Here is a 27,291-nt window from a genome sequence, read left to right on the forward strand (position 1 = left end):
TGGCATAGCTGAAAGGAGTAAAGTTTCTTGTGTTTTTGCTTGTTTTGTTTCTTATTGTACTAACATAGCTTTATATTGTCTGGCAACCCAGACCAACGATCACATCCTCATATCATGAAATTTACCTTCTGTTTGAGAGCACAGGTTTTAAAGTCAGACATCTGACTCAGCTCTAGCCTCTGGCATTCGCCAGCTCCATGACCTGAGTTACTTAATGACTCGTTTCACTGCTCTCAGGCTAATACTACTCACCCCAAAGGTAACTGTGACGACTGCATGAAGTAATGTGTACAACACCATTAGCACTGTACTGACACCATGTAGACACTCAGTAAACGACAGAATATTAACTTTATGTGCACGCATCTATACACACAATTTTTACTTATTTCTTTTGTAAATAAAGATATGAATTGCAAGGAACAACTCCTTTTAATACATTTGTTAAAAGAGAGCAAAATGTAAATCAGAAGGAAGCTGGTTTATTTCTATCACATATCTCATGAGAGAGTTGTCATTTTGGTTTCAAATAAATGGAAGAGACACTCCAATTTCCATTGTTGCAGCCTCCTTTAATAGTGCAAAATCCATGTGGGATTTTTTCTTTTCATATTTAAGGCCTTAAAAGGAGCAATTTTTCTTGTCTCTGCAAGTTTAAAACACTTCTCTTATTGTTTCCTACTTCTTTCAAATACTTGTTCTCCGAAACTTACAATGGCTCCTTCTTTCTGCTGCTCCTCAGAGGCTCCAACATCTCACCATTTGCTTTTCTTTTCTTTTTTTTTTTGTTTCCCCTTCAAAAAGCTCAGTGATTCCTGGGCTTGAACTATGGCCTTAGACTTGTGATTCTCATATCTTGACATCCACGTTATCACCAGCTGCCTACTGAATTTCCACTTGGGCTCTGCCCACGCCTCAAGCCAGATTTGTGCATATCCTAGGTTGGTAGCTGTCCCTCACACAGCTGTCCTGACAGACTGCCTCAGTAAACCGTTCTCCCAGTAATTCGGTAAGTCGAGCGAGGTCCTTTTTTTTTTTTTTTTTTTTGTGGTACGCGGGCCTCTCACTGTTGTGGCCTCTCCTGCTGCGGAGCACAGGCGCCGGACGCGCAGTCTCAGCGGCCATGGCTCATGGGCCCAGCCGCTCCGCGGCATGTGGGATCTTCCCGGACTGGGGCACGAACCCGTGTCCCCTGCATCGGCAGGCGGACTCTCAACCACTGTGCCACCAGGGAACCCCGAGCGAGATCCTTTGATTCAGCAGGAAGTAGGAGGGTTCTTTCCTCCTACTGCTCTCATGTGGTTGACTGACAATCATTGTCTGAATATTTAAAAGTTTACTTCACACTCTCTTTTTTCTCATTTCCCATTACCAGTATCCTAGTTCGCATCCCCATTACCTCAAAATGGTCTATCTTTCTGTTATCTGGACCCCACTTGCAGGGCTAGGGCAAACCCAGAGGAAGGCCACCCATAACAGTATAAAACAGGGAAGAGAATGAGTGTCCTGAAGCAGGGTTTCCTGTGGTCTGGTTAAGGTAAGAACCATGTTAGGTAATAAGGTCTGAAATGGGGCATCCAGGAGGTAATCCAATAGGTACCCAGATGGTAATCAAAAAGACAGAGCCGAACCTCAAATATGACAGAAGCATCGCCACGTATGAAGGACCGCTGATCAGCTCTGGAGCTGGAGAGCGGATAAAATGCACGGTAAAGAAGAGGATGTGGTGAGAGGTGCAGAAAGGGATCTGAGCTGCAAGAAAAAACGGCAACCCTCTCTCACACTCTGCCTCAGGTGCATGGAAGGAAAAAGCCAGTTTCCCAAATGGTGACCTGTGAATTGCTGAGGGGTCTTAAGTATACACTGCAAGCATATGAGAGTTTCTGATTAAGACATATGTATATATGTGTGCCTTTATATATGTATATGCACATATAGTCAAAAATTACGAGAATATTCTAGATTGTCTAGATTACTATCTATAATTGGGTTCTACTATATATCAGGGCTTGCATTTGCTCTTGTATTTATAATCATGTTGGAGCCAAGTAATTTGTTATAATCTAAGGAGAAAAATGCCAGAGGCAGACAATATAGAAATCATGGGCCTGCTTCTAGTGAAAGCCAAATGACTTTACAGCAGGTAATAAAAATATAAGCTATATAGTTGTTCATATGGTGAAAATGATAAAAAGGTTGATTCTTAATATTGTATGTATGTGTATATAACTGGCCAAGTCACACTTTTCTTAAGCATAAAAGAGATTCTGTAAGAGATTAAACCTGAGGTGGCATCTGTGTTATAGTGAAAGGCTCCCTGCAGATGCAAACCTGGAGTCGTCCGTGTGAACACTGACACCAGTGGTTCTCGTGGCCACGAATTCCTGCTCTGAAGTCCATTAAATTCCGCAAATATTTTCACAGTTATCATCTTGGCTTAAGCATTTTCACGTGTAAGATGAAGAAGCTGAACTACGTCATCTCTACAGCCTTATCTCTAAATGTTCATGATTCTACCCAAAGTCTCCCTCAGCACACACAAGACAGACGTGTCTGTCCTATCCTCCATTCCCTTCCCTCCACATTGCTGTACAGCGTGATTTCTAAACCATCACAAAATGAGTATGGCAAGTGAAAGTACAGAGGAAGATCTAGCTCCCTCTTACACGTTTTCTGAATTTGTGCGGTATTATCTAAGCGCGGTAGAGCAGCAAGCATGTTCTCTGACTCCCAGCAGACCATTATTTTACTTTTGAAAGTCAACATAGAATTATTTTGTTTAACAAACATTTTAAAACATAGATAAATGTTTGCATGGCTGTTAATGGTGTCTAACCCTGTATTGGGGTCCAGTTCTGAACCATCTGAGATCCCATGAGTAAAACGGAGTTATTATTAGGCCGCCATCTTTAAACAGCAGACATTCCATTAATCACTCAAGCAGACCCAAGGTGACATTTTCATGATCGGCCTAACGAGGACCTCGGTAAAAGTGGCATTTGAATATAATACGGCTCAAGAATGTGTCTTGTAATAAGCACCTCCCAGGGAACAAAAGCCAGGAACACTGTTGGATTTAATCAATGAGCCTTGCATATCTTTGTTAATGGGTCAGAAGAGACCACGCCCTCAGCTAATGAGTTACACTTGCTTCAGGCATGAATCGTGCAAGATGGTTTACAAGCATTTTGAGTTTGATTAGCAAAGAGTTATCTAATCCCATCAATTTGTCCTGTAGAAACTACCAGTTTCTTTTTAGTAATAATATAGATGATATACAAATGAATAAATAAGTTCACATTTAAAACAATATTTAATAGGGGATAAAATTAGGCTCAAAAATGTCTGCATCGCAAAGAACAAGCCATCTCCGCCACTGTCTTCTAAACAAAACTTCACCATTTTCAGCGTGTTGGAATCATGTAACATAACGTGATCATCCCAAGGAGAGCATGGAAGCCCCCATGAACGTTTATTTCAGGGAACAAGTCCAGGGAGACTTTCAAGGCCATGTTGCGCATTGTTATGTTTCCAGGCATGTTTTCAGGACACAAAGCAAATCTAAACGTCCTGCGTAGCCTGGTCCACGTCTTTGCTTCATGCCCATCACCCAAAGGTGAGCACTGGTGTGGAAACATTACCACTGTGCACACGTGGATGTGGAATGAAAGCTTGTGCCATGATTTCAAATCAATCTCAACTTAAAACGCTATAGGAAACAAGGCTGAGAGTTGAAAGAACATGGATTCAGACCTAGGAGAGTCTGAGTTTGTTATTTGTCTGTTTACGACTTGGAAATTTACCTGACTTATCTGAGCTTTGATTCCTCATCTGTAAAAGGAGAAACATCAACGTTCCTTACAGGCTAATGTGGCAGAATGTACAGTATAAGCCACACGGCAAAACATCAGGCACGCTATCAGGACTCGAGCTCTCTTTCACTATGAAAAAGAATAACTTTCCTTCAGACTTAATATAAAGGGAAGCATTCTTCAACTCTCTAGATTAGGGTCAACTAAAAACTAAACAGGATGAAGGAATGTTTTCCCTTCCATCACAAATACAGAGGAAACATTTGATAGTGAATCCCTCAGATCCCTCATGCCACCATCAAGAGAAATTACGTGGTTCTGGGCCAAAAGTGGCGGGACTTGGAGGGCAATGCTGGCTGTGCCTGGTGCCCCAGTGCCTCCTCAAAGAGCCACACCAGGTTCCAGGCTCAGGAGAAGCAGCACCGAGCACCGGAGTCAGAGAAGCATCCACACCAGGAGGAGGTGGGCTCAGATGAAGTCACTGAGAAATCGCTCACCTGCAAACAACATTCTCACCTTTATCAGTAGAACACCTAGCATTCCTTGGTCAAATACACAATTCCTCCCATTGTGACAAGTTCTTTTACTTGTATGACCTCATTTAATCTCAAAAATACCCCAATAAGTAAATTAAATTATTATTTTTTATTACTACTATGATGGTTAATATTACTTGTCAGCTTTACTGGGCTAAAGGGTGCCTAGGAGCTGGTCGAACATTATTCCTGGGGTGTGTCTGTGAGGATGTATGCAGACTAGATTAGCATTTGCTTCTCAGAGGAGTGAAGAGCACCCGCCCCCATTCGGGTGGGCGTGATCCAATCCTGAGGCCTCAGTACAACCAGAAGGCAGAGGAAGGCGGAATTCCCTCCCTCTGCTTGAGCTGGGACGCCCAGCTTGTCCCACTCTTACGTCGGGGCTCCCGGCACTTTCCCTGCTGCCCCTCCCACTGGATTCCCTGGTACTTGGACTGAATCACACCACTGGCTGCCTGGGCCTCCAGCCTGCAGACTGCAGGTCACTGGGCTTCTCTGCTCTGTCAGCAGCAGTAGGGGACCTGGGCTTCTCTGCTCCGTCACCATGAGGACCAGCTCCTACAGTAAGCCTCCCCTTGTGCACATCTGCGCACACCCTACCGTTGCTGCTTCTCTAGAGAACCCTGACTGATATGACAACTAAGGAAAATGAGCATTAGGAATGTCCTGCAAATTGCCCCAATTCTTATAACTAGTAAACAGCTGTGTCGGAGGGCATCTCTCAGGGTATCTGATGCCAAAGCAGGTATCTCAGCTACTGTCCTGTACTGTCGCCAAGGTGCCATCTGCTCTATTTCAGTGTATTCATATCTTTTTTATTTTCAATGTCCAACCACCGGCAATAAATAAATAGATGGATAAATAAATAGGTCAGAATACATTTTCAAAGTGTAAATCTGAAAATATAAAGGCCACGTTGAATTTGAGAATTACTGATATTTCTGGACTCTTTTTTTTGTTTCTGTTTTATTTCCCTTGTCTTCTCTGATTTCCCAAACACTAAGCAACGTCTCACGTGATGCTCAGCCAGCATCCAATACACCATTAATACTGGGCTGAAGGCTGAGTGAGAAAATCATAATAAGAGAGGTGGTAAAGGGCTGGAATCACCTCCAGGTCCGTGGGATTTAACAGGTCACACTGTTTTTATTTGTTTTATGGGGACAGGTGTGAAGTCAGACACTTTAGAAAGAGCATTTACTAGCATAAGAAATATCCACCCATTTGTCTTGAGGGATAAAGGCGAGCACTTCTGAAAACGAGGGCAGACAGAGGGAAGTAATGGCTTGTATGTACAGACACTAACTCAAACAGATGGGCAACTTAAAAACACAGGCAGTTCTGAAATGGAAAATGAACCTCTTGAAAATATTTAGTACATCGTAGCCCAAGGAAGGAAAAAAACACAAAAAACACTTAATCATTTGAAGCAAACAGAAGAGCTCTGGAAAGGAAGGGATGCAGTACGTGGGCAGACAAATGACTAAAGACAAAGAGAGGCTCTGACTTGGCAAATGCTGCCTCTTGGCCGTTTCCTTAGGGGCAAATCCATTGCTTCTGCAAGGCTGTAGGAAGCAGCTGATGCCCACCCCTCTGCTTTGGAGAGTCACAGGAAGGCACAGGTGTGAACATTTAAAAAGAAAAGGGCCACTTCTTAGGAACAAAGAAATAAAACAAAGTTCCATTCAATAAAAAGCAAGACCCTGGGGACAGAAGCTGAAGGAAAGCAGTGACACTTCTGTGTGTTACATGCCAGCTCTGACCCAGTTACCTCTGGTCACTGCCCCACAGAGATCACCCTCCTGTGGGGATGGGACCCTAATAAACCTTCAGTCTGGTGTCATGAGAACTCGCCAGGGATCAGAACACTTTGTTTATGGCGGGTTTTCATGGGATCTGGAATCCTGGGGCGTATTTCATCTAACTTGGTAGGTGGGATGACAGGACAGGAACCTGCTCTGGAACCTCATCAAATCATTGCACATGCTGCTCTGATCAGGGACAGCTCCCTTAACCTGTTTCAGCCTTAGCTTCGCCACTTGCAAAATAAGGACAATAAAGACCCTTGGAAACGGCTGCCAGTGCTCAGCTCAAGTTAGTGGGACAGTGCGCACAGCATCAATGCACGGTCCTCCGACTTTCATGAGCGAAACAGCGGAGCCGCAGAGGAGAGCAAGGTGCCTGGCAGAGTGTGGACCATTAAATATGTTTTTAACAAAATGAACTCTGTGGGTCTAATAAATTCTCAAAACTGCTGACCTGAAATTTTGGCTGCATTTTACTAAAAAAAAAAAAATAAAGAACACAGAAAATAGACAAGCAATAAACATGTGATGCAACTATGAAAGGTTGTTAAGAAGGATGATGGAATTAAGGAAACTAGGCAATTTCACTGTAAAAAATAATGTAAATATTTTGTGACTTCCGTTTTCCCCTATATATGTCCAGAAAGAAAATCTCATGACCTTCTGTCACTAATTTCTCCAGTTTTTCACAATTTGCAAACTTTCTTGCCCCAAGATCCAAACACTGCTGCTGGAGTTGATTCAGTTCTTGCTGCTGAGGTGGAGAGGAGAGGGGTAGGGATTTCACGGGGCAGAGAGGGGATCACACGCGCTGGTCCATTTGGGCTGCCACAGCAGAGACCGCATACCTGGGGCTTGAACAACAGAAATGTGTGATCACACAGTTCTGGGGGCCAGCAGTTGGAGATCAAGGTGTCAGCAGGATTAGTTCCTTCTGAGGGGCTTGAGGAAGACTGCTCCTTCCTCCTTGGCGTGTAGATGGCTGTCTTCAACCTGTGTCTTCACAAGGTCTGCCCTCTGGGTCCCAATTTCCCTCTCTTATCATGACAGCAGTCATGTTGGAGTGGGGCCCACCCTAATGACCTCATTTTCACTTGGTCACCTCTGTAAAGACCCTTTATCCAAATACAGTCACATTTTGAGGTCCTGGGGGTTAGGACGCCAACATATCTCTTTTGAGGGGGGCACAATTCAGCCCTGACACCTGTAGCAGTCAGACACGCCTGAGGTGCGCTCTGCCTGGTGTCACACACCTAACCACAGGGCTCTCCAGGCTGTATGCCTTGTGCACAGGGCTGTTCTTCTGGAGGCTATTCCTGTAGTGTGCTTATTACTGTATTTGAAAGTTGAAGATGACATCACCACTGGCCGAATTTCAAGCTGTGTTTCTTGCCGATAATACCATTTATGTTAGAAGCCTTACTGAGGAAAGCGATTCATGAGAGAGTGGAGCCATACACACTTATTCGTAAGCTCGCATCGATGCCAAGTATGGTCCAGGCACTGTGCAAAATGCTGGGATTCACATTTAGACAAAATCCCTCTCTTTAAGAATGGGGATTGTTAACATGTGTTCCTTAGACACCTGCGCCAAGTTTACCTGGGGTGCTTGTACGATTGCAGATTCCAGCTCCTTGGGACCCGCAGAGTCAGATTTGGGGGGCACTTGGAAGTTAGGGATCTATACGCCAGATGGTTCTTGTGAACTTTGAAGAACCACTGGTCCAGGAGAAGCAATCTACAGACACACAGGACAAAAGGCCGTGGCGAGGTCACAGCACGCACAAGAGGGTGCTCAGGACCCGGGGTAGGGGCACCTCAGTCCCCCAGAGACAGAGAAGCTTGGGGACTTGATGAGGAGCAATTAAAAGGCGATCGGCAATCCACATACAGACAAAGCGCTCCTCTGTCTCATTTTGAGTATTGTGAAAAATCAGAGAAACCTATTCCCAGCTCAGTTAATTAAATATTATTGATGTTAACTAGACATTTGTAAAATCTCTGCTTGAAAGCACGTCAACAAGTACTTCCTGAAGACACTCACTGATGAAATTATGTTTCTATCTTGTAAGGTTCCTTTTTTAGGGATGCCTGTTAGTACCTGGCTCCAGCGTAAAGATTTCATGTCAACTGTTTCATTTAACCCTTCAAACATGCCAGGTGGGGGAGTATTCTTATCCCTGCTCACAGAAGAAGCTAAACCTCAGTGAATTGTGTTGCCTGTCCAGGGTCATGGCGCCAGTAACTACTGGGAATGGGAGGGATCCTTGCCTAAATTGGGAGATTCTGACTGTGAAATGCCCAAGATCTAATCACTCAACTCAAATCCCATAAGAAGATCATGAGCAAATGGAATAAACCTCAGTTTACAATATACTTAGTGGGATTTGGCAAATTTTTGGCTTTATGAACTATGTGGATTCATAACCTAATATATTAGAATATAGTTGACATAATGACTATAACCTGTATTCTCACATGTATATATATACATATTCATATACATACATATTTTCATATATATCATAACATGTGATTTGTTTTGCTTTTAAAATGATTTTAAAAACATTATTTTTAAATTTCTAAAAACACTGCACTATTATCATATCACATAGAAGCTTGAACATTTCATAGAAGCAAATAAATATGTATAAAAAAATCAAGACAAAAGTCATAACTTCTTATGCATTTTATGCCCATAGGTAAAAGTTTTTGAGATTTACAAAATAACTCAAGTTTTATACCAGAACACCAAACATATCCTCTGAACTTTTGACAATGTTGCTATCTTTTTAAGTTACAAAAAGAACAATTTTCTTCTGAAAGATGCCCTTTCAGTGGATAGAAATAATGTTCACAGAGGGAATACTCATGGTATAGTAGAAATAATGTAGATTTTGGAATCTGAAGGACATGGGTTCAAATCCCACCCCTGGTGTTTAGTCCTGTGTTTCTTGAGTAACGTTGCCTCTGAGCACCAGTGTCCACAGGATTAAAGAGATAAGAGGACGCATCCCCAGCTCAGTCCCGGGCTCACGGCAGACCTATATGCACCTCCCCGCCCAGCCACCCATCTCCTGCCTTATCCATACCCTTTACACTAGCAAATATTAGCACATATCAGCAGAGTGCAGGCGTCTATATCTTTCCATCTTAAAGTTCAGACTTTACGAACAGAGGCTTAACCATGTCATTTGTGAGAATGATGGTTTTCCCTATGCTTCATCGCCTGCAAAACGTAAGCAAAGCATAAACAATACACAAGATCAAGTCCAAGCCAGAGCTCCGACTCACCAAGTGCTCTGAAAATCACGGCTCTGAGATAAAGAGCTACATGGGAACTGCTCTCTCTGTGACACAGGAAACTTGAAAGCCAAGCCCTGTAAGGTACCACTTTAACTGGATCTTTGAGATAATACAGAAAATTTCAGTTCTAATTTTGGCTTCCCTCCAAGATGAATAAGATTAGTGTATTGATAAGGGAAACAGCTGCTGGGCAGAGTTTCTTGGTTGAAGGCAGGAAATGAAGCCTGAAGGGCAAAAGATATGCCTGGTTTATCCAGGAGGATAAAAGCCAGTACAGGTTTTCTGAGAGAAGTCATTTCAAATGTCAAGGAAAGGGAGAAAAGCTGAAGTTCTCTGAAACGATGCAACACATCTGGCCTGCTGTGTGTTCTTCCTCACAGGTGATGGGCAGTGAAGGGTCCTGTTTGCTGCTGAGCCCTGCCCGGGACTGTCTGAGCGCTTGAACCCTCTCAACAATTCTCAGAGCTTGGCATCAAAGATCCTGTTTTACATGGCAGGAACCAGGTTTAGGGAGATGAGCACTCCCTGCCCATCACATGACTATTTTTCTCTCAAATTCTGTGCTTCTAAGATGTCACCAGCAGAAAGTCAATGAAAATGAGAAAACAAAGCAGATTAGGGCACAAGATAAGTCATCTTCAATGGAAAAAACAAAAAAATCAGAACTTCAATGGAAAAAAAAAAATCGGAACTTCCCTGGTGGCGCACTGGTTAAGAATCTGCCTGCCAATGCAGGGGACACAGGTTTGATCCCTGGTCCGGGGAGATCCCACATGCCGCGGAGCAACTAAGCCCTGCAGCACAACTACTGAGCCTGCACTCTAGAGCCCGCGAGCCACAACTACTGAAGCCCGCGCTCCTAGAGCCCATCCTCCGCAACAAGAGAAGCCACCACACACTGCAACGAAGACCCAGTGCAGCCAAAAATAAATAAATAAATAAATAAGAAAAAGAAAAAAAGAATCATTCTCAAATACCTGTCATTAATTTACACTTCTTTTTTTTTTCATTCAAACACTGCCCTGACACATGTTCTACTGGGGCCTAGGGCAACACATTCGTGGTCACATGACCAGCACTGGGGGCCCCAAAGGGCCTGACCCCACCCCTCAGCTTTCCACCTCACTCATTTACTAGAAGGCAAGTGTCGCATTTTTAGTAAACATTTCAATGTATTATTTTGCACAATTAAAAAAAAAAATACTAACATCCTAGTGCAGTTAGAGAATGTGTAAGTTGTTTCTGTTCCTCTGTCAGCATAAAAGAAATGCTGTTCAAATCACTGAGAAATATTATACCCACTCCAGAAGGATAACTGAAATATTAAATAGTATATTGTAATATTAAATATATAAAATGTATAAATATATTAAATAAATATTAAATAGTAGGCTCCCAGTGCCACAAAGGGGTATTTGTCCATTTATTTATTTGTTTGTTTCCAGTTTTCAAGTCCCCTATCTTCAAATAAAATAATTAAAGTAACTATAAGATCAAACCTTTGATTCTGGTAAGAGTCTCAAACTATTGCACCGTTACTCTTGCATCAGTAATTAGATGGGTTGCAGGCTTTATAGTTGCTGTTGACCCAATGTGATCTTCTCTCAAAGGGTGTCAGATGCTACTTGTTTTCTGGTGGAGCTATTTAGTTTGAAATTTATTGCAGCAGATAATTTTTTAATTATGTATTTTTTCATTTGATTTGCTCCTTATGGAACCTACAAAGTCAAACCTCCTCTCATGAGAAACAAATAAGGATGCACTCAGTATCCTGAACTAACTTAAACTACTGCCTCCTTACTGATACTTTTAGAAGCTGCATCTTCTCTGAGCACATGTAATGGAAGGCCGCACCTCAACACTGATTTTGTTAGCCTGCTTTTTCTCACTTGTCCTAATTTCACTGAGTGGTGCCTCAATATTCCCAGCAATCAAAACCAGAAAACTATTTGTCATTCCGTATTTTTCTCTCTTCCTGACCCTTTACATTCCATCACAAGGGCCTGCTGATTCTGTTTTCTAAATATTTTCAACACCTGTTTTCTTTCAAACCTATTTTCACTGTATTTATCAAGGTCTTCATCATGGCTCCAATGCATATTTCTAAAATTTCTAAGCACCCTTGTAATTTAGACAGGATTCTGTCCAATCATCTACCACACTACTAAAAGATATTTCCAAAATGCAGATGTGACTGTGTCTTTTTTGCCCTTTAATAGACTGAAGTCAACCACAGGAGAGAGAGTAAAAGCTATGTAAACTCAGTTGAGGTCTCCCACAATGGCCCCTACTTGCTGCTCCAACAGCATTTCCATCAGTGCTACCCCTTCAAATCCTAACTCAGCTGTCCCATGATGGGAAAAACATCCTGAAAAAATACCTTCTGCTCCATCTCTATTCAGTGTATATCTTCTCTTGCTTAATGTCATACTGAATTGTAGTTACTGATTCATGAGTCCATCTCTCCTAACGGACCATCAGAACGTTAACAGTTGGGAGTGTGTCTTGGTACCTGCAGTGCCTAATTCAGAGGTAAGTTTGAATTGAAATAAAAAGCATGAAAACAGCTGTATCATCTTTAATGCTTGCATTAAGTTTTAAACCTACAACTACAACTGTAATCTACAAACACAGACATATGATTAATGTCACTTTGCCTCTGTATGAACATGTATATGTAAACAAAATGTCAAAAACTTGTACAGAGTATACCCTCTCTATAAACTGGACCCTACATCTACTTTAATCTTTGGAACAGTGTGCTTGAGGTCTATAGGTTTCAGAGGTAAAGCTTGTACCTTTATCCTTATAAATGTGCTACAGGTTAATCCTCATTTTCCAATTTTATATCTAATGTGAATATAATATCTTGGGCAAGAAAATAAAAGAGTTTGAGCTGTCTTGAGAGGGAATAGTGTGATGGTATGCATTTAGATGATGCTTTGGCAAAGTCTTTTTCGCTTATAGAATTCCAAGAATTTTAAAGAAAGAGTTCACCCACTCTTTAATTTCATACCCTACCATCGTGAACTGCCAGCAGTTCAGGACCACATAGATACTGATCATCCATCTATATCTATTAACTCTCTTTGGACCCAAAAACTACTTTGAAAAAATTATCTTCAATTATCTAAAAACTGAAAAAAAATTAATCTAAATACAATTTAGATGGTTGGTACAAGGAGGGAATTAAAAATCCACAAAGGCTCATTCTGACTATATTGAAGGAGGCCAATGTTTTTCTGTAAGTTAGATGAGTATTTACATTATGGAAAACTTCTGTGTTCTATAAGTAACAAAAGGAAAGCGAATGATTAATGCTAAACAAATCAAGTTTCCCATTATTAAATACCATAACAATTACACATTTATATTATGAACTGTATTAAATTCAGTTCAATCAGCTCTAAGGCTCTTCAGTTGTAAGTAAAACACTGTTAAGGTATAAATTGCCAATATATATGTTATATAAGCCTATTCTGTTTAAAATTTTACGATGTTTTCTCAATGGCCTTCACCTATTGGAGTAAACATTTTTACTATTTATTTTAAAAGATTTATTTTTAAAATGATGAAAATGCTTGTGTAGCTGTACCAAATAATTTAAATGGTTTAAAAAAGCCTATTTTTCACCATGTTTTTTATTTTTAAACATTACAGCCTCACATATGATGAAAATATTTTATACATTATTGTAATCAAAATGCTATTTTACACAAATTGGAAAGAACTAAGAGAAGACTAAAGAAACTGTTCCATAGTAAATGAATTTAAACACCTAAAATATAGATTACTTAGAACTGGTGTCTGCAAAATTTTGTTTTAAGTATAATTTCTTTTGGCCAGACACATTTTGATTCAAATGCTGAAGAGGCAGGCAGAAGATCTGGATTCTAGACCAACATTTTTATGATTATTAATAAATCACTTAACTTTTATGTGCCTCAGTTAAAAAAACATAAAAATAAGCAAATTAAACTAGATTATTTTTAAGGGCCCTCCAGGTTTTACAGGTCATAGTTTATGAAACAACAACAACAAAAAAAAAAACAAGATCATATTGACTCCCCAGTTATCAGAATGGTTAACAGAAAGTGCAGAAGACTGTGGATTTATAGTGGGAAGATGATGCTTCTGAAATATTTTATAATTTGAGAACACAATCACATCGGGCATTTATATTCCAATTTACCACCTAGAACATGGTGTGTGATTCTAACATTCCACGTCCCTGATGGCATTACTTTGGGGTTACGTGAAACACAGAGAAGAGATACACTGACCACGTTCAATCAAATCCTTCAGCTGAAACTGCAAAGATTCCAGAAGGATCTGGTTTTCAGTGCTCTATTTCTATTTCTGAGTCATTTAATTCAGCATCAAATAGTTCTGCTGAGCGAGAAAATGGGGAAAGGAGAGGGAAGTGGAAACTTATCAACAAGACACATCCCAGGCATTCTCTGGTTCCTTTTCAACCATGCAGCAGAAGAGCAAGCCATCCCTCCATCGAGTCAACAATGTTCAGAACTCCTCACGTGTCAGGGAGATAAACTAACGTCTGCCTGGACTGTCATTTCTCATGTGTCTGTCTTGTCACATGACAGTCTCTTTCCAGGATCTTCTTGGGCTTCTACCCTGAGAGCAGATTCCATTTAGGGCCCTGTCTAGGGACTCAACCTCTAGAGGCCAAGATTTGGGAACTCTTGCCAATCCTGGTCTCAGCCATTTTCCTTGTTCAGTCCACAATGCCAAGGACATGCAGCCCACAGGGCTGCTCTCTGAGCAATGGATTCTATGTCATAGGCAGAGAGTAACAGAACATTCAAAGAAAATGAGAAGCATTTCTTCTTTTGAAAGAAAAAGTACTCTTCTTAAAAAAAAACATCAATCCTAACGAAACAAGCCTATTAGATCTTCATGTTTATCTTACATTAAAGAAGAAAATCTGGAGGTACAACATAAATGATGCAAGCTGGGTGTCTGATTAACTTCTTGCAGTTAAAGACACATACAATAATTGTGATAAATATCTATTATTGTCTCATAGAGCAATACCAGAAAATCTAATATCTAATGAAAAAAGAGAAACAAGGAAACCAATATGAGGTTTCATTCATAAATTGCAATTAGCTTTCAAAGACCAATATATTTCGTTATGCATATAAATCTCGATAAGAGAAAACTGAAAATTTCATGACTTCAAAGCCTTCAATTAAAATTAAAATGCCTTATTTGAAAATTTGATTTTTTATGCACATGAAAGATAAAATGAAAAAAAATCATGAAATATTGAAATCAACTTTAACAAGTCCTATATTTAAGTGACCTAATGAAAATGAAATATGCAGTGTGTGGCTCAAAGTATGAGTCTTTAATCTAAGAAAAGGGAAAATGAGCTTTAGTAATTGATTTTCTTCTAATTAATACAATTGTCAAGAAAAATTATTTTGAATCTGAGTTGGATAACACATTTTTAAGTTTCAAAATGAAATATAAGTATTAGAATAATTCTACCCAGCATCTGGTGAGTGTTCAACCATTCTACGAATTCAGGCTATAAAGCTAAATCAAGCTGAGTGCAAATGTCGGAAGTGTTTGCACAGTCAGCAGAAAGTTTAATTTGTACTTTTATGAACTCACATTCATTTTTTCCTTACTTTTTAACCATAATCACAGCTCTTGTACATTTCAGAGTGTGATTAAAATAAGAAAAATAAATTGAACTCAAGTTTGGGGATGAAAACACACATTTCTTACCCTGGCAGAGTGGAGCGAGGGAATCCCACTGATACATGCCAACTGGATTTCGTCTACAGGTTGCGTTGCTATGGCCAATCATCCGATATCCAGGCTTGCAAAAATAATGCACTTTACTTCCAACTTCTCCTGTAGTCCTATTCAAAACACCACCATTCTTCAGGGTGTGGGTCAAGCTGCAGTAAGGTGCTATGGGCACACAAACACACATACACAAAACCAATAAATAAATGTTGCATTTCCCTTGATAAGAGATATAAATGAAATATCTCTATTGTTAAAATAGTGGGAAATCAGCATCAACACGGAAACTTGTACTCAAAGCATCCTCAGACACAAAAGTGCTGGTGAGGGTGTGGGGCAACAGGAACGCTCATCATGGCGGGTGGGGATGCAGGATGGCGCAGCCACTTGGGAGGACAGTTTGGCAGCTTCTTGCAAAACAAACACACTCTTATCATATGACCCAGCAATCACACTCCTTGGTGTTTACCCAAAGGAGTTGAAAGCTTACGTCCACAGAGACACTTGCACACAGATGTTCATAGCAGCATTATTCAGAGTTGTCAAAACTCAGAAGCAACCAAGACGTCAGTAGGTGAATAAATAAACAAACTGTGGTACATCCAATGTTTCTTTTTATTCAGCGCTAGAAAGAAATGGTCTATCAACCCATGAAGAGACATGGAAGAACCTTCAATGTATGTGAGTGAGTGAAAGAAACCAACCTGAAAAGGCTACAGGCTGTTGATGCCAATTTTACGACATTCTGGGAAAGGTGAAACTCTGGAGACAGTGAAAAGATCAGTGCTTTCCAGAGGCTGGTGGGGGAAGGATGGTAGAGCACAGAGGATTTTTCAGCAATGAAACTGCTCTGCATGAATCCATGATGGCGGATACATGTCATTTTACATTTGTCCAAACCCACAGAACATCCAACATCAAGAGTGAACCCCAACGTGAACTACGGACTTTGGGTGATAACGATGTGTCAGTGTAGGTTCATTAACAAATGTGCCATCTGGTGAGGATGCTGAAAATGGAGACGGCTGTGCATGTGGGAAGCCAAGGAGTAAAGTGAAAATCTCTGTAACTTCCTCTCAATTTGACAGTGATTTGAAACTTCTAAAAAAAAAAGTCTAAAAAATAAATTAATTAAAAATCCAGAAAAATCTAGGGCCAAAGGTCAAGTTTCTTAAGTTTGAAGTTTAGATTATCTGCGGCTGTTAATCAACGTGATGATGGAATTCTAACTTTCTGACCAAAAAAAAAAAAAAAGAAAAAAGTATCATTAAAATGGAGAAAATAGAAGAATATAACATTTTGCAATCAAGGCCATTAATTTTTTTCCTTGTTGCTGTTAAATGGTCTGAGAATTCTTGAGAATTGTATGATGACGTGGACAGTTAAGCCTCTTTTTTTTTTTTTTTTTGGTATGCGGGCCTCTCACTTTTGTGGCCTCTCCCGTTGCGGAGCACAGGCTCTGGACATGCAGGCTCAGCGGCCATGGCTCACAGGCCCAGCTGTTCCGTGGCATGTGGGATCTTCCCGGACCGGGGCACTAACCTGTGTCCCCTGCATCGGCCAGGGAAGCCCCAAGCCTCTTTTTAACATATGGGATTTGATTACAATCTTTGAAGAAAATGCACTACTTCAGGTCAATGAAAATCTTACAATAGCTTTAATCACCACATTTGTAGGGAGACTTTTTAAAATTAGAGACAGTCATTTGTGAAAATCACAGTCTTACCTACGCAGAACGTAACATTTCAATGGCTAAAAAGCTCTGCATCTTATTTACACATTTAGAGAAAGAAACTCATTTTATTCTTACAAGACCAGTTTCACCGCAGCATAAAATCGTATGAACTCCCTTCAGATGAGTAAAACAATAAATTAAAGAAAGCTGTGAAGTCCTGGAGATCCAGGGCTCCTTTTGCAAGAAGAGGTTTTAAATGTACCACTTCCCTGTGGGTGTCCCAAACAGAAAGCACACACACAGGTCTGAATGCTTAATGTTGAACCTTCCCTTAGAAATAAGTTCAGCGGAAACCTTCTGAAGCCTTCACATCATTGCACTGCCCAGAAGCGATGTCTGTGTGTCTGGCCTCGGTTGTCAACCATGTTCCTGTGAGAAGCATCCTCAGAGAACAGTCTCAGCTGGATGAGGTACCATTTCATTTTTTTAATGGACTCATTTTTATTAAGTTAAACTCCACTAACTCTTATACGAAACTCTTGTCCCATTGGCATACCATTTTCCATGTTCAACTGTTGGAGATTAAATGTTGTAAGTTTTGAATGAACCAAAATATTTAGTTTAGGGAAGGTATGAGTATAATCAGGCACCCCAGCTACCAACTACCCAGAATTACGTGCCAGTAAATTAAAATAATAATAATAATGATGATGATGAAAAGCAGGAAGGCCAAGCCGACTGTAGACCCTGCTCCAAGTTCAGAGATAAGATAAAGTCTGAAAGCTCCTGAAGGGGCAGTGGGACCACACGGTGCTTAGGGTGTCACCTGTGAGCTTTGTCACAGTTCAGTCTGTTAAGAGAGAGAATCTAACTCTAACTCTATGGGGTCCAATAATTATTTTCTTTCCTATTGACTGTGTTTCTTCTATCACCAGGCTGTCAGGATATCCCTTCCTTCCTAACTCATCGAGAACAAGATACAGAGGGGCCCAGAGCGGGGAGACACGGCACAGCAAAGCAAAGGGGAAGATTAGAACACGGGCTCCCACCTGTTCGACTCCTGGCTATGTTAAGAATTAAGAGGACCAGGGCCCAATCCTTACATTCTGCTCGTGGTGCGTTGGAAAGGCAGGTGAAGGAGGGAGACACTCAAGTAGGAATCATGATGGAAGACAGCGGGCAGAGTTGGCTATCCTGGAGTTTCTGGGTGGATGTCAGCCAGTCTGTAGTTCTGACTCTCCCATTACTGAAGCTTATTTCACTTACTCTCACTTATTTCATTTAAGGGCCATTTTTTGCTCAACACTCAGCAGTTTATTGAATTGACTTGAACCTCAATGGACAAGCACTTGCTTTTTGTTGTTGTTGTTTTGTTGGTTAATCATGTAGATCAATTATATTGCTCTTAAGCCTGACGACCAATGCTTCACACGTGTAAGGCAAACAAAGGCTTGTGATGCAACACATGCTTATATTATGGGCCGCAGCTCCCTTGCCCACAATATTACAGTTCAGGGATCTTCACTGAATCACTGCTCTGAAATTACTGGTGATGAACTGCTAGCATAGGTCATTGACTCATCAAATTTTAAGTGAAAATCTGTTCAAAGATCTATCTGTATCTATACCTACAGAGAGATAAATAGATAGGTCCATTCATAGAACAACAGTTTACAGCCTTCTCCGAAATTCTCCTTTTTCCTACTTTCCCAACACTGTTTAACAAAGAGAATCTTCTTGTTCTATAAGGAATGAAAATATCCCTTGAAAGACAGAATTCAAGGTATAATCACATCGCCAGGCTACTAAGTAATTTGCCACAGATAAAACAAGATAAATTATGTTCACCATTATTTCCCCTGCACTGTCCATTTTTGCTCATTGGAAATAAATTCAAACAATTCTACAGGTCTGAGTATTTAGTTTTCAGAACAAGGAATTTGATGAACACAAATCCAATCACTGCCCTAATGCTCGCAATACCCATTCGAATGAAGCGATTTCAACTGTGAGCGCTTTGTTGATAAGCTTTTTGAATGGCTACTTTGAGCAAAGGCGGGAAAACAAAAGTCTGAGCATATTTTATTACACATTATAGAGGAAGCATGAGTGAATTTCATGCCTCCTGTCCTTACATCAAGAGCTATTTCAAAACCCTGATGCTTTTTACCATTTCATGACGTCTACCAATCAGAGAGAGCTAAAATATTCTTAAAACTACTAAGACCTTTCGCTGTTCCTCCCTCAGGATGTTCCCATCACTGAGGATGTACTACAGACATTGGAATAAGCAACCTCTGGGAGGTACACTGGTCAATGAAATGCACAGAGTGGGCATCTCCCTTGGGAAATATATCTCAATTGTTAGCACGGATACTGTTGAGTGAGACACTGAGAAAAGGTGAGATATTTTTCTTAGTATTTAAAATATCTGAGGAATTTAAATTGTCTGTCTACTGCTTTTGTAGGGAAGTATAAACATTAGGTGTCGGGCTGGTCACATTGACATACCCAGGATCTAATCTCTAATAAATGTATTAACTGATTTAATTAATATAAAAAACTACTGACAGAAAGTGATTGAAATATATGGGGAAGGAACAAAATAATTTAAATGTTGACAAGGAAATATATACGTAAACATTTATTTTGTATATGTTTATATGTGTGTGTGTATATATCTATATATCATGTCTGCATAAAGATAAAGAGACATACGAATATATAACCAATAAAAAGACATACTGTTAATAGTAAGATGTTATTATTACTTATACAATTAAACACAGGGACTTCCCTGGTGGTCCAATGGTTAAGAATTCACCTTCCAGTGCAGGAGACATGGGTTTGATCCCTGGTCGGGGAAGTAAGATCCAAGATCGCACATGCTGCGGGACAACTAAGCCCGTGTGCTGCAACTAGAGAAGCCCACGAGCCACAAGGAAGATCCCTGAGTGCTGCAACTAAGACCCAATGCAGCCAAATAAACAAATAAATAAATAAATTTAAATTTAAAAAAATTAAATGTAATATGATTATCTCCTCCTGGTTGTCTCCTTAGCCTTTAAACATATTTTAAAACTAATTTATATTATATTACTTTACTTTGGGGGGAAATATCTTTGCTTTCTGTGGCATGCAATTCAATAGTTTATGATTTTAGCAACAAAACGTTTTAATAGTAATCAACAGATAGTTTATTTTCCCTAATGTAGTTTAGAGATATCACTCAGAGTAATTTCCCATCATATTATTTCTATTGAAGTTAATTATTCATCTTCAGAAATTAGGTTTATACTATAAATCTTTATATATTGTGATTTTTTAATATAATGCAGATCCTTTGTATTAAAAATACTTTTATATTAAATCTTAACCTCACTTACTAACCTGAATAACGAATCTTGAATCCTTTTTTACTGGTTGCGTGATCAGTGGACCAGCGGAGATATAACTGATTACTCTTGCTTGTAAAATTTGACTGTTCAGTATGGTTTCCACTCAAGACCACTAACAGAGGACTTTGACCAGAAGAGCCTAAATGAAACAGAAAAAACAAAAAAGTTATGATATGAATTAGCACCTACAAAATGCAGACTACCTTTAACTTTTGATTAAATTGGAGTCTAGCTATACGCTATAGAGCTATTTAGTTCCAAAGGAGACAAAGAATTCCAAATAAATAAAGCAGCAGATACATTCCCTGTTAAAAAATAATAATAAAAGAAACAACAGCCAACCAAAATAACTTCAGACATATATGCTACTAATACATAATACTTAAATCGAATAAGAAGTTACCTATAAAACAGCAGTAGTTTAAAAAATGAAAATAGTTTTTACTATTATTAGTATTTACAACATTGAATGGATGCAGGGAATGGAAATTTTCATGCAATACTAGTGAAAGTGTAAGTTAGTATAATCAATTTGGAGAGCAATTTGGTAATATCCAATACAACTGAAGGTTTTAATTATATTTTTTATAAACACCAACATATGTGCACAATGTTATGTATACAGCAAAACGTTTATTCCAGCATTTTTATGGCAAAATGTAGATCCTAAGTTGTGGTTTGGGGTTTTAAAAAGGTATTAAAAAATCTTTTCAAAGAAATTCTACATAGCATTTAAAATTAATGAACTAGATAAACATGTATCAGTGTAGGTAATTTTTAAAATAGCATATTGACAAGTGAAATCTGTTTGCAGATAAATATAATATGATGGCAATTGTGTAAACATTCAAAAGTGTGCAATATACAAATTGTATGTGAGTGTGTATGTGTGTGTGAGTGTGTACGTGTAGTCTCTGTTACCAAGATGGAAGCTAGCAAGTTCCTCACAAGTGAAGGCCACCATCTTTCTTCTGACACCTTTTTCTCAATTGAGTTCTCTAGTGATTAAAGTCCTATTTTGTTTTTAAATTGAGGAATAAGCACTACTGGAGCCGCAGAGAGCAATAAACTCTTGGGTTATTAAAGCTTAAAATCAACATATTCAACTTTTTCCTTTTTTGGTCAACTCAAGAGCTATAAAAGAGCCACTGTCTTTCAAAAAAACAGAACAAAACAGATGCAATGAACATGACGTTTACTTCAACAAAAATGCCAATGCTTAAAAAATTATTCATATAAAATTCTGACCTTTCATTTTACAGAGAACTCTTTGACAGTGAAACACACCTAGTCATAGATCTCTGATAATTCTGACAGCAACTGCTTTGATATTATCTCTATTATCTATTTTGCTTATGGTTTATAATGGGCTTGATCTGTCTATATTTTGGGAAGATCACATTGTAAATGCTTCAGGCATAAATTATTGATAATGATTTTGCTCCTGAAATAAGAAGACGCAGAAGCACTGCCTGCTAAATTTCAATTCAACCAAGGTGAAACAAAGACACAGGCATACATTTAGAGTGATTATGTCAATACATATAACTATATACTGCATGTATAGGAATATGTAAGCATACACACACACACACACACACACACACACACACACACACACACAGCCCCTGAGGTTAACTGCTTGTCTGTACTTTGTTATGACACCTAATTGGCCTTAAGATAGTTTCCCGGATTCCTCATTGACAAAAGAAGCCCATTTTTGTACGTGGCTAATGCGTTACTTCTTCCCACCCTAAAGACTAAGAGGAGAGTCTTCAGTAGCATGTGTCCGTTTTAACGCACCCTTAAAAACCCTCGGAAAATGAAAACATTACCCTCCAGTCCTCTGTTCCTATGTATATAAATATGAGTTTAATTTCCAATTTAGCAGCTCATCTTTGGAAATACATAAATTGATTCATCGAGTGTCTATCCATAGAAGCAACTTGACTATTATGATTCATCAAGTCACTAAGAGGCATATAAACACACAGAGAATCAATTACAGTAATTTTTTTCACTGAATTGATTGTTATTTATCTGAACTCAATGACAAATCCATCAGAACATGTAAAAACCCTCTTATTATGTACAGCCGTAACTGTATCATGGTCTGATATCCTGGGCTATGATAATGCTTCTGTACAAAGAAAAATTATTAACATCAGTTCCATTTCAAATTGACAATTCAACCACATAGTATGTTTAAGCATAGCATTGTTATATTAAAAGTTCATTAGAATTGTACAAAAATGCATGACTCATGTTGAAAACAGTATTAGCATTTGTTCAGTAAACTATTTTACTAATCTAAAAAAACTGTACATTAAAGACTCCTATAGCATTTATCACCCAGAAATCTCTGTGAGCCATTACTTTTATATATTTCTAGTAAAATAATCATTTAGACTGATTAAAGTACTTTTAGCCCTCTTAAATTTCCTAAAATATCTTCTAAATCAATATAATCTTAGAAGAAGGGAAAGGAAGATCTTTTGAAATCATCTACTTCAAAGCCCCACATTAAAGAATGATTAAAGTTAATTCAGTACATTTTCAGGGTGTGTCACCAGCATCCTAATGGTTTAAGAGTTGCAACATTAGGAACGGCATGGAAATGTTTTACCTACCGCTTGATCTCTGAGACCACACAAGCCCAAGAATAATTCATTTTCTGTTTGGGGGAGACGTAATATACTTCAAGAAAATATTCAAGTTCTTGCATTACAGAAACATTATAGTGGCATCCTTATTACATTATGCATAGGTCACTGGTATGTGAACAAAGTTTAAAGAGACTTACCATCAAATACTTCCAGTGCATCAAACTGCTTTTCACTTTGGAAAATGTCCACGAAGATGGTGATGTTGTAATTTGGTTCCACTCTGATGCTCCATGAGCACGTCTGGGAGTTAAAATAGTTGCCTGGATACCCTGGACTAAGGATGACCCCAGAAGATTCTGTCCGGACTTCACTGGCTGGACATTGTGCTAAGGAACAACGCACCAGTAAAAGTTTTCCTTAACAAAATGAATCCAACTTCAAGAGGGTAGTTTCTAACCCTGGATATACAAGCTCATGAAAGAAAACAACAACAACAACAAAGCAATCCTACTGAGATGTGACCAAATGTAATACAGGACACAAACAGAACAGGAAAGCAACATTTTAGCATCACCCTATAATTTAAAACATAATTATGTATAATATATATATGTTGATATACAGATGAGATAGAAGAGATTGATAGATGATTGACAGATAGCCATAGATGGATAGGTAAATCCTATTTAACTCTAAGGAGACCAAGAGTCAAAGAGATGAAGTCTGTCAACCTGATCCTAGGGCAGCCAAGCTGAGGTAGCTGCCAACTTGAGAAGCACTGAACCTGGAAGTTTTCTTTACCTGGAGAAGGTGGAGAAGCCATGGTCTGGCTCCTGCTGACCTGCCCTTGGTGAGGGAAGGAGGGACCCCTGACATAGGGACAGTTCATACCATACGTGCCTTTCACTCCTCATCCACAGTCCACAGACCATCCATTCAGGCTATGACTGAATTGCCCACACACCTCACTTAACTCAGGGCAGGTGCCTTGTGGACTCAACCGCAGGATCCCAAGTTTTCAACTAAAGTGTAAGACCTCACCTTTTCAATGTAATATTACAAAAACATTGTGAAATTATACACGATGATAATAAAATTATATTTATTTCTGCCTTTGATTATATTTTTAATTATATTTAGAACAGTAAATTTTAAACATTTGATGTGATTGCTTGGGACTGTGATAAGAGATGAGTCATATGGGACACCTGAGTTTCTACTGTGTAAAGTGGGAGTGATTTCTAATGGGTTAATTTATTGTGCATAAATCATTAAGATAATATGGACACCTTGACACAATTTTCCCTCTCACTTTTTTTCATTATTCAACTACTCCAAGTTAATCACAATAAAACTAATCTGTGTAGGTATGAGTGCAAAAGAAAATCACCAAAGTCTCTTAATCAGTCACTTCTCTCACTGCTAATTTAAGTATCCTACAGAAACAGTTTTTGAATAGATTAAGAGAAAATTATTTCTCTTATTGGTGATGGTTCAACAATAAACAAAGATGTACCAAAACTATTTACAAAATGTTTAAAAAGTTAAATGATCTGCTTTTCCTCAATCGAAAAGAGCTTCTATCAATGGAAGTGTGTCTTATTTGTTGAGTTATCTCCTTTTAATTAATGAAATGTGTATTATTTATGAATACATTTCAAAACCCAAACAGATGAGAAAGCTTATATGTTTTGATTCAAGTAATGGTTAAAAAGAGTATTTTCCCCCCTTTTTTTCATTTTACTTAGTATTCCAATTGAGACGTATCTTAAAATTTAGAAAATGTTTAGGGATAAAATCACCGAAGATGAAACATTTCATAGAACCCTTTTAATAAATGTGTACTTTAGGTAGATTTTAAAGTATACTTACAGTGTTAATTAATAAAAAATAATTTAAACCGAAACACATAGACCAAACAACTTAGTTTAAAAAGTATCTTCTTCTGTGTTGATGGTAAGATCACTCTGTAAAATATATTACGGCCTTTCAGAAATGAACGTGTTGATGTTAATAAAATAAGTTAGAGTTTTTTCTGTCTGCATGTGTGCAGGGCCTGGGGTTTTAGGATCTCCTGGGACTTGTTCTGAATTTACAATAAGAGCCAGAGGTTGGCTGTAACTAGACAGCAATAAAGCTCCTCCTCAGGGTTATAATCAGATCAAAAACATGCAAATGTTTTTCTTAATCTAAAGCGCTATGTGCGCAGACAGTGTTACAACATCTGACCACATGCCTGCCTGTGCCTGACGTGAAGATGCTACAGAGCACATGTCATTGTGTGTTAATACATGGGAGAAGTAGTTAACCTGCATCTCTGTCCTGCGATTTCATCACCACAACCATAGCTATTAGACAACACTGGGACAGCAGACCACCTGGAAACAAGAAACCATCCACCTGCTGAAATGCACCTGGAGAGCTGAGAGCACAACCCAGGGTGTGATTAGAGCTCAGACGCAGATTCTTAAACACAGCTATTCTGATTCCCTGTTTCTGTTTTTTAGAGAAGATAAAATGAAAACATCAGTGAGATTATTTGCTTCATTTCTTTTTACGACCCTTCACAGTATTTCTTTCAGACATACATACTGTTTTGAAGAGGCACTGAGTCTGTCTCCAGGTGAGCGGAAGTGCCTCCACTCCTGTGTTTCTCACGCCCCCTCCCACGTGCCCATCCCCTTCCCTTCCTCTGGAAACTGTTGCTAGGAGCAACCCCCATTGACAGCGAGAAGGTTTCAGAGACCGCAGGCTCCTGTAAGCTGAGCCCTCTGTGCTAAAAACACCCTGTTTCCCACGGGGGCTATCGGAGACTTCCCACCCCCGGGAAGCATCTGCGTCAGGGTCCTGGCAAAGACACCTCTGAAGGAACGTGCTGCTGAGACAGCGGCTTGAGCTTTGCATCCCCTCCCTCTGCGCAGTTACTCCTTTAGCTTACTTTTGGAGAAAAATGCAGTGTGAGCCTTAAAACCCAAAGCACCTTGCGGAGCTTCAGCAAAAGTAATGGACTCAAACATTAGGATTTGTAAATAAGATTAACTCTTAAGAGCACGTCTACGTATGAAAGAATTGTGATACGGAGAACTCTGTCACCTGGAGATGTGTTACTGTCACACTTATGCTTCCCGAGGAATGGCCACTCTTTGAAGGTCACTGATGGTCTTTAGTGTTCGTTGATAATGCATGTTTCCCATTTTGAAAACTAATAACCATTGATGGATTTCCATGGTTTATAGGATGAAGCCACCTGACACTGAAGACCTTTTACAATCTGGCGTCCTTTAGGTTTCCAGCCCACATAATGCCATTCCCTCAAACACACCCTAACAGCAAGCTGCTGGGGGCCACCCCCTCTTTCCTGGATGCCCTATGTCCTTTTACACTTCCAAACCTTTCTTACTGCTTCTCTTCACTTTTTGAAATGCTTCTCTCTTCTTTTTAACTTGAGAAGAGTCACTTTCGTGATAGCCTTCTATGCTAAAATATACTTGGCCTCTGTCCCAGGTTCTGGCACGGAGCTCCCCAAACCCTTGGAATTTCCTGAGGGTTGGGAGTGTCTTTGAATTGAGTTAAACTGTGGGGCACTCAGCTGGTGTCTAAAGAAAATGAGAGAATTGCTTGGTGGTGTTGAAAAACATTCCAGAGCCTCATTCATTTTTTTTTCTAAATGAAGGTAAGTATCCACAAGGTAATATTTATCTGTAAAAAGTGTGAACTTTCAGAACAATTTATTCCCATTGTTCCCAAGGAACAATCAACCACCCTAAAGTGGTGATAATTTTCAAAGCAGAACTTCTAAAAGTGTGGTTATGACATTTGAAGAAGTAGGACTCATAACTAGTACAATTTTTCATCAAGAATTTATTGGGGAATTGGCCCCCACTTGAGCCCAATCAAATAATAGAAAAGTACTGGAAGAAAAATGACAATTAAGTGCTTAAGTGTTTAAGTGTTTGATAGACGACATCCGAGTCCCTATTTCCTTTCTTAAATAATGAGGTGTTTAGGGAATGACAGCTAAGATAACTCAGTTCATTCTAAACAAATTTACTCCTGAACTGAAACAGAAGAGAACTAGGTCATCCTACGTAGTAATTCCTGTAAGTTCAGTAGGGCCTGGGGACCTCCGGGCTGAGTACAGGGAGCCTATCTTGTTAGCTGGACACTCTCTGCAAACGTGTGAGCGCGGAAGTAATTTAGAGAATGATGCCCCTGTTGTGTTGATCTACTCTGTTCCTGGATTGTCATGAATCAATTTCATTTAAGTGAAAACCAGGTTAATCTTGGGGAGAGACAAGAGAACGGAGGCATGGTCCCTATTTTTAAAGTAGCATATGTTAAATAAACATTTATACCTTTCTTCATTAATCAG

The 27,291-nt window shown here is 39.3% G+C and overlaps 1 protein-coding gene across 1 annotated transcript in view; it reads right to left on the reverse strand.

Annotated features, from left to right (window-relative positions):
- CSMD1 (CUB and Sushi multiple domains 1) overlaps nucleotides 1–27,291 on the reverse strand; it is a gene marked incomplete at its 3' end in the record, with an annotated part of 609,346 nt that overhangs the window by 76,797 nt on the left and 505,258 nt on the right. The window contains exons 43-45 of the mRNA XM_079909493.1: nucleotides 23,117–23,305; nucleotides 20,306–20,452; nucleotides 15,217–15,405 (exon numbers count right to left, since the gene is read on the reverse strand). Of these exons, the coding sequence (XP_079765619.1) occupies nucleotides 15,217–15,405; nucleotides 20,306–20,452; nucleotides 23,117–23,305 (525 nt within the window). The remainder of the gene's footprint in view (nucleotides 1–15,216; nucleotides 15,406–20,305; nucleotides 20,453–23,116; nucleotides 23,306–27,291) is intronic.

This window comes from Stenella coeruleoalba, assembly GCF_951394435.1.
Source record: "Stenella coeruleoalba genome assembly, chromosome: 21".
NCBI lineage: Eukaryota > Metazoa > Chordata > Mammalia > Artiodactyla > Delphinidae > Stenella > Stenella coeruleoalba.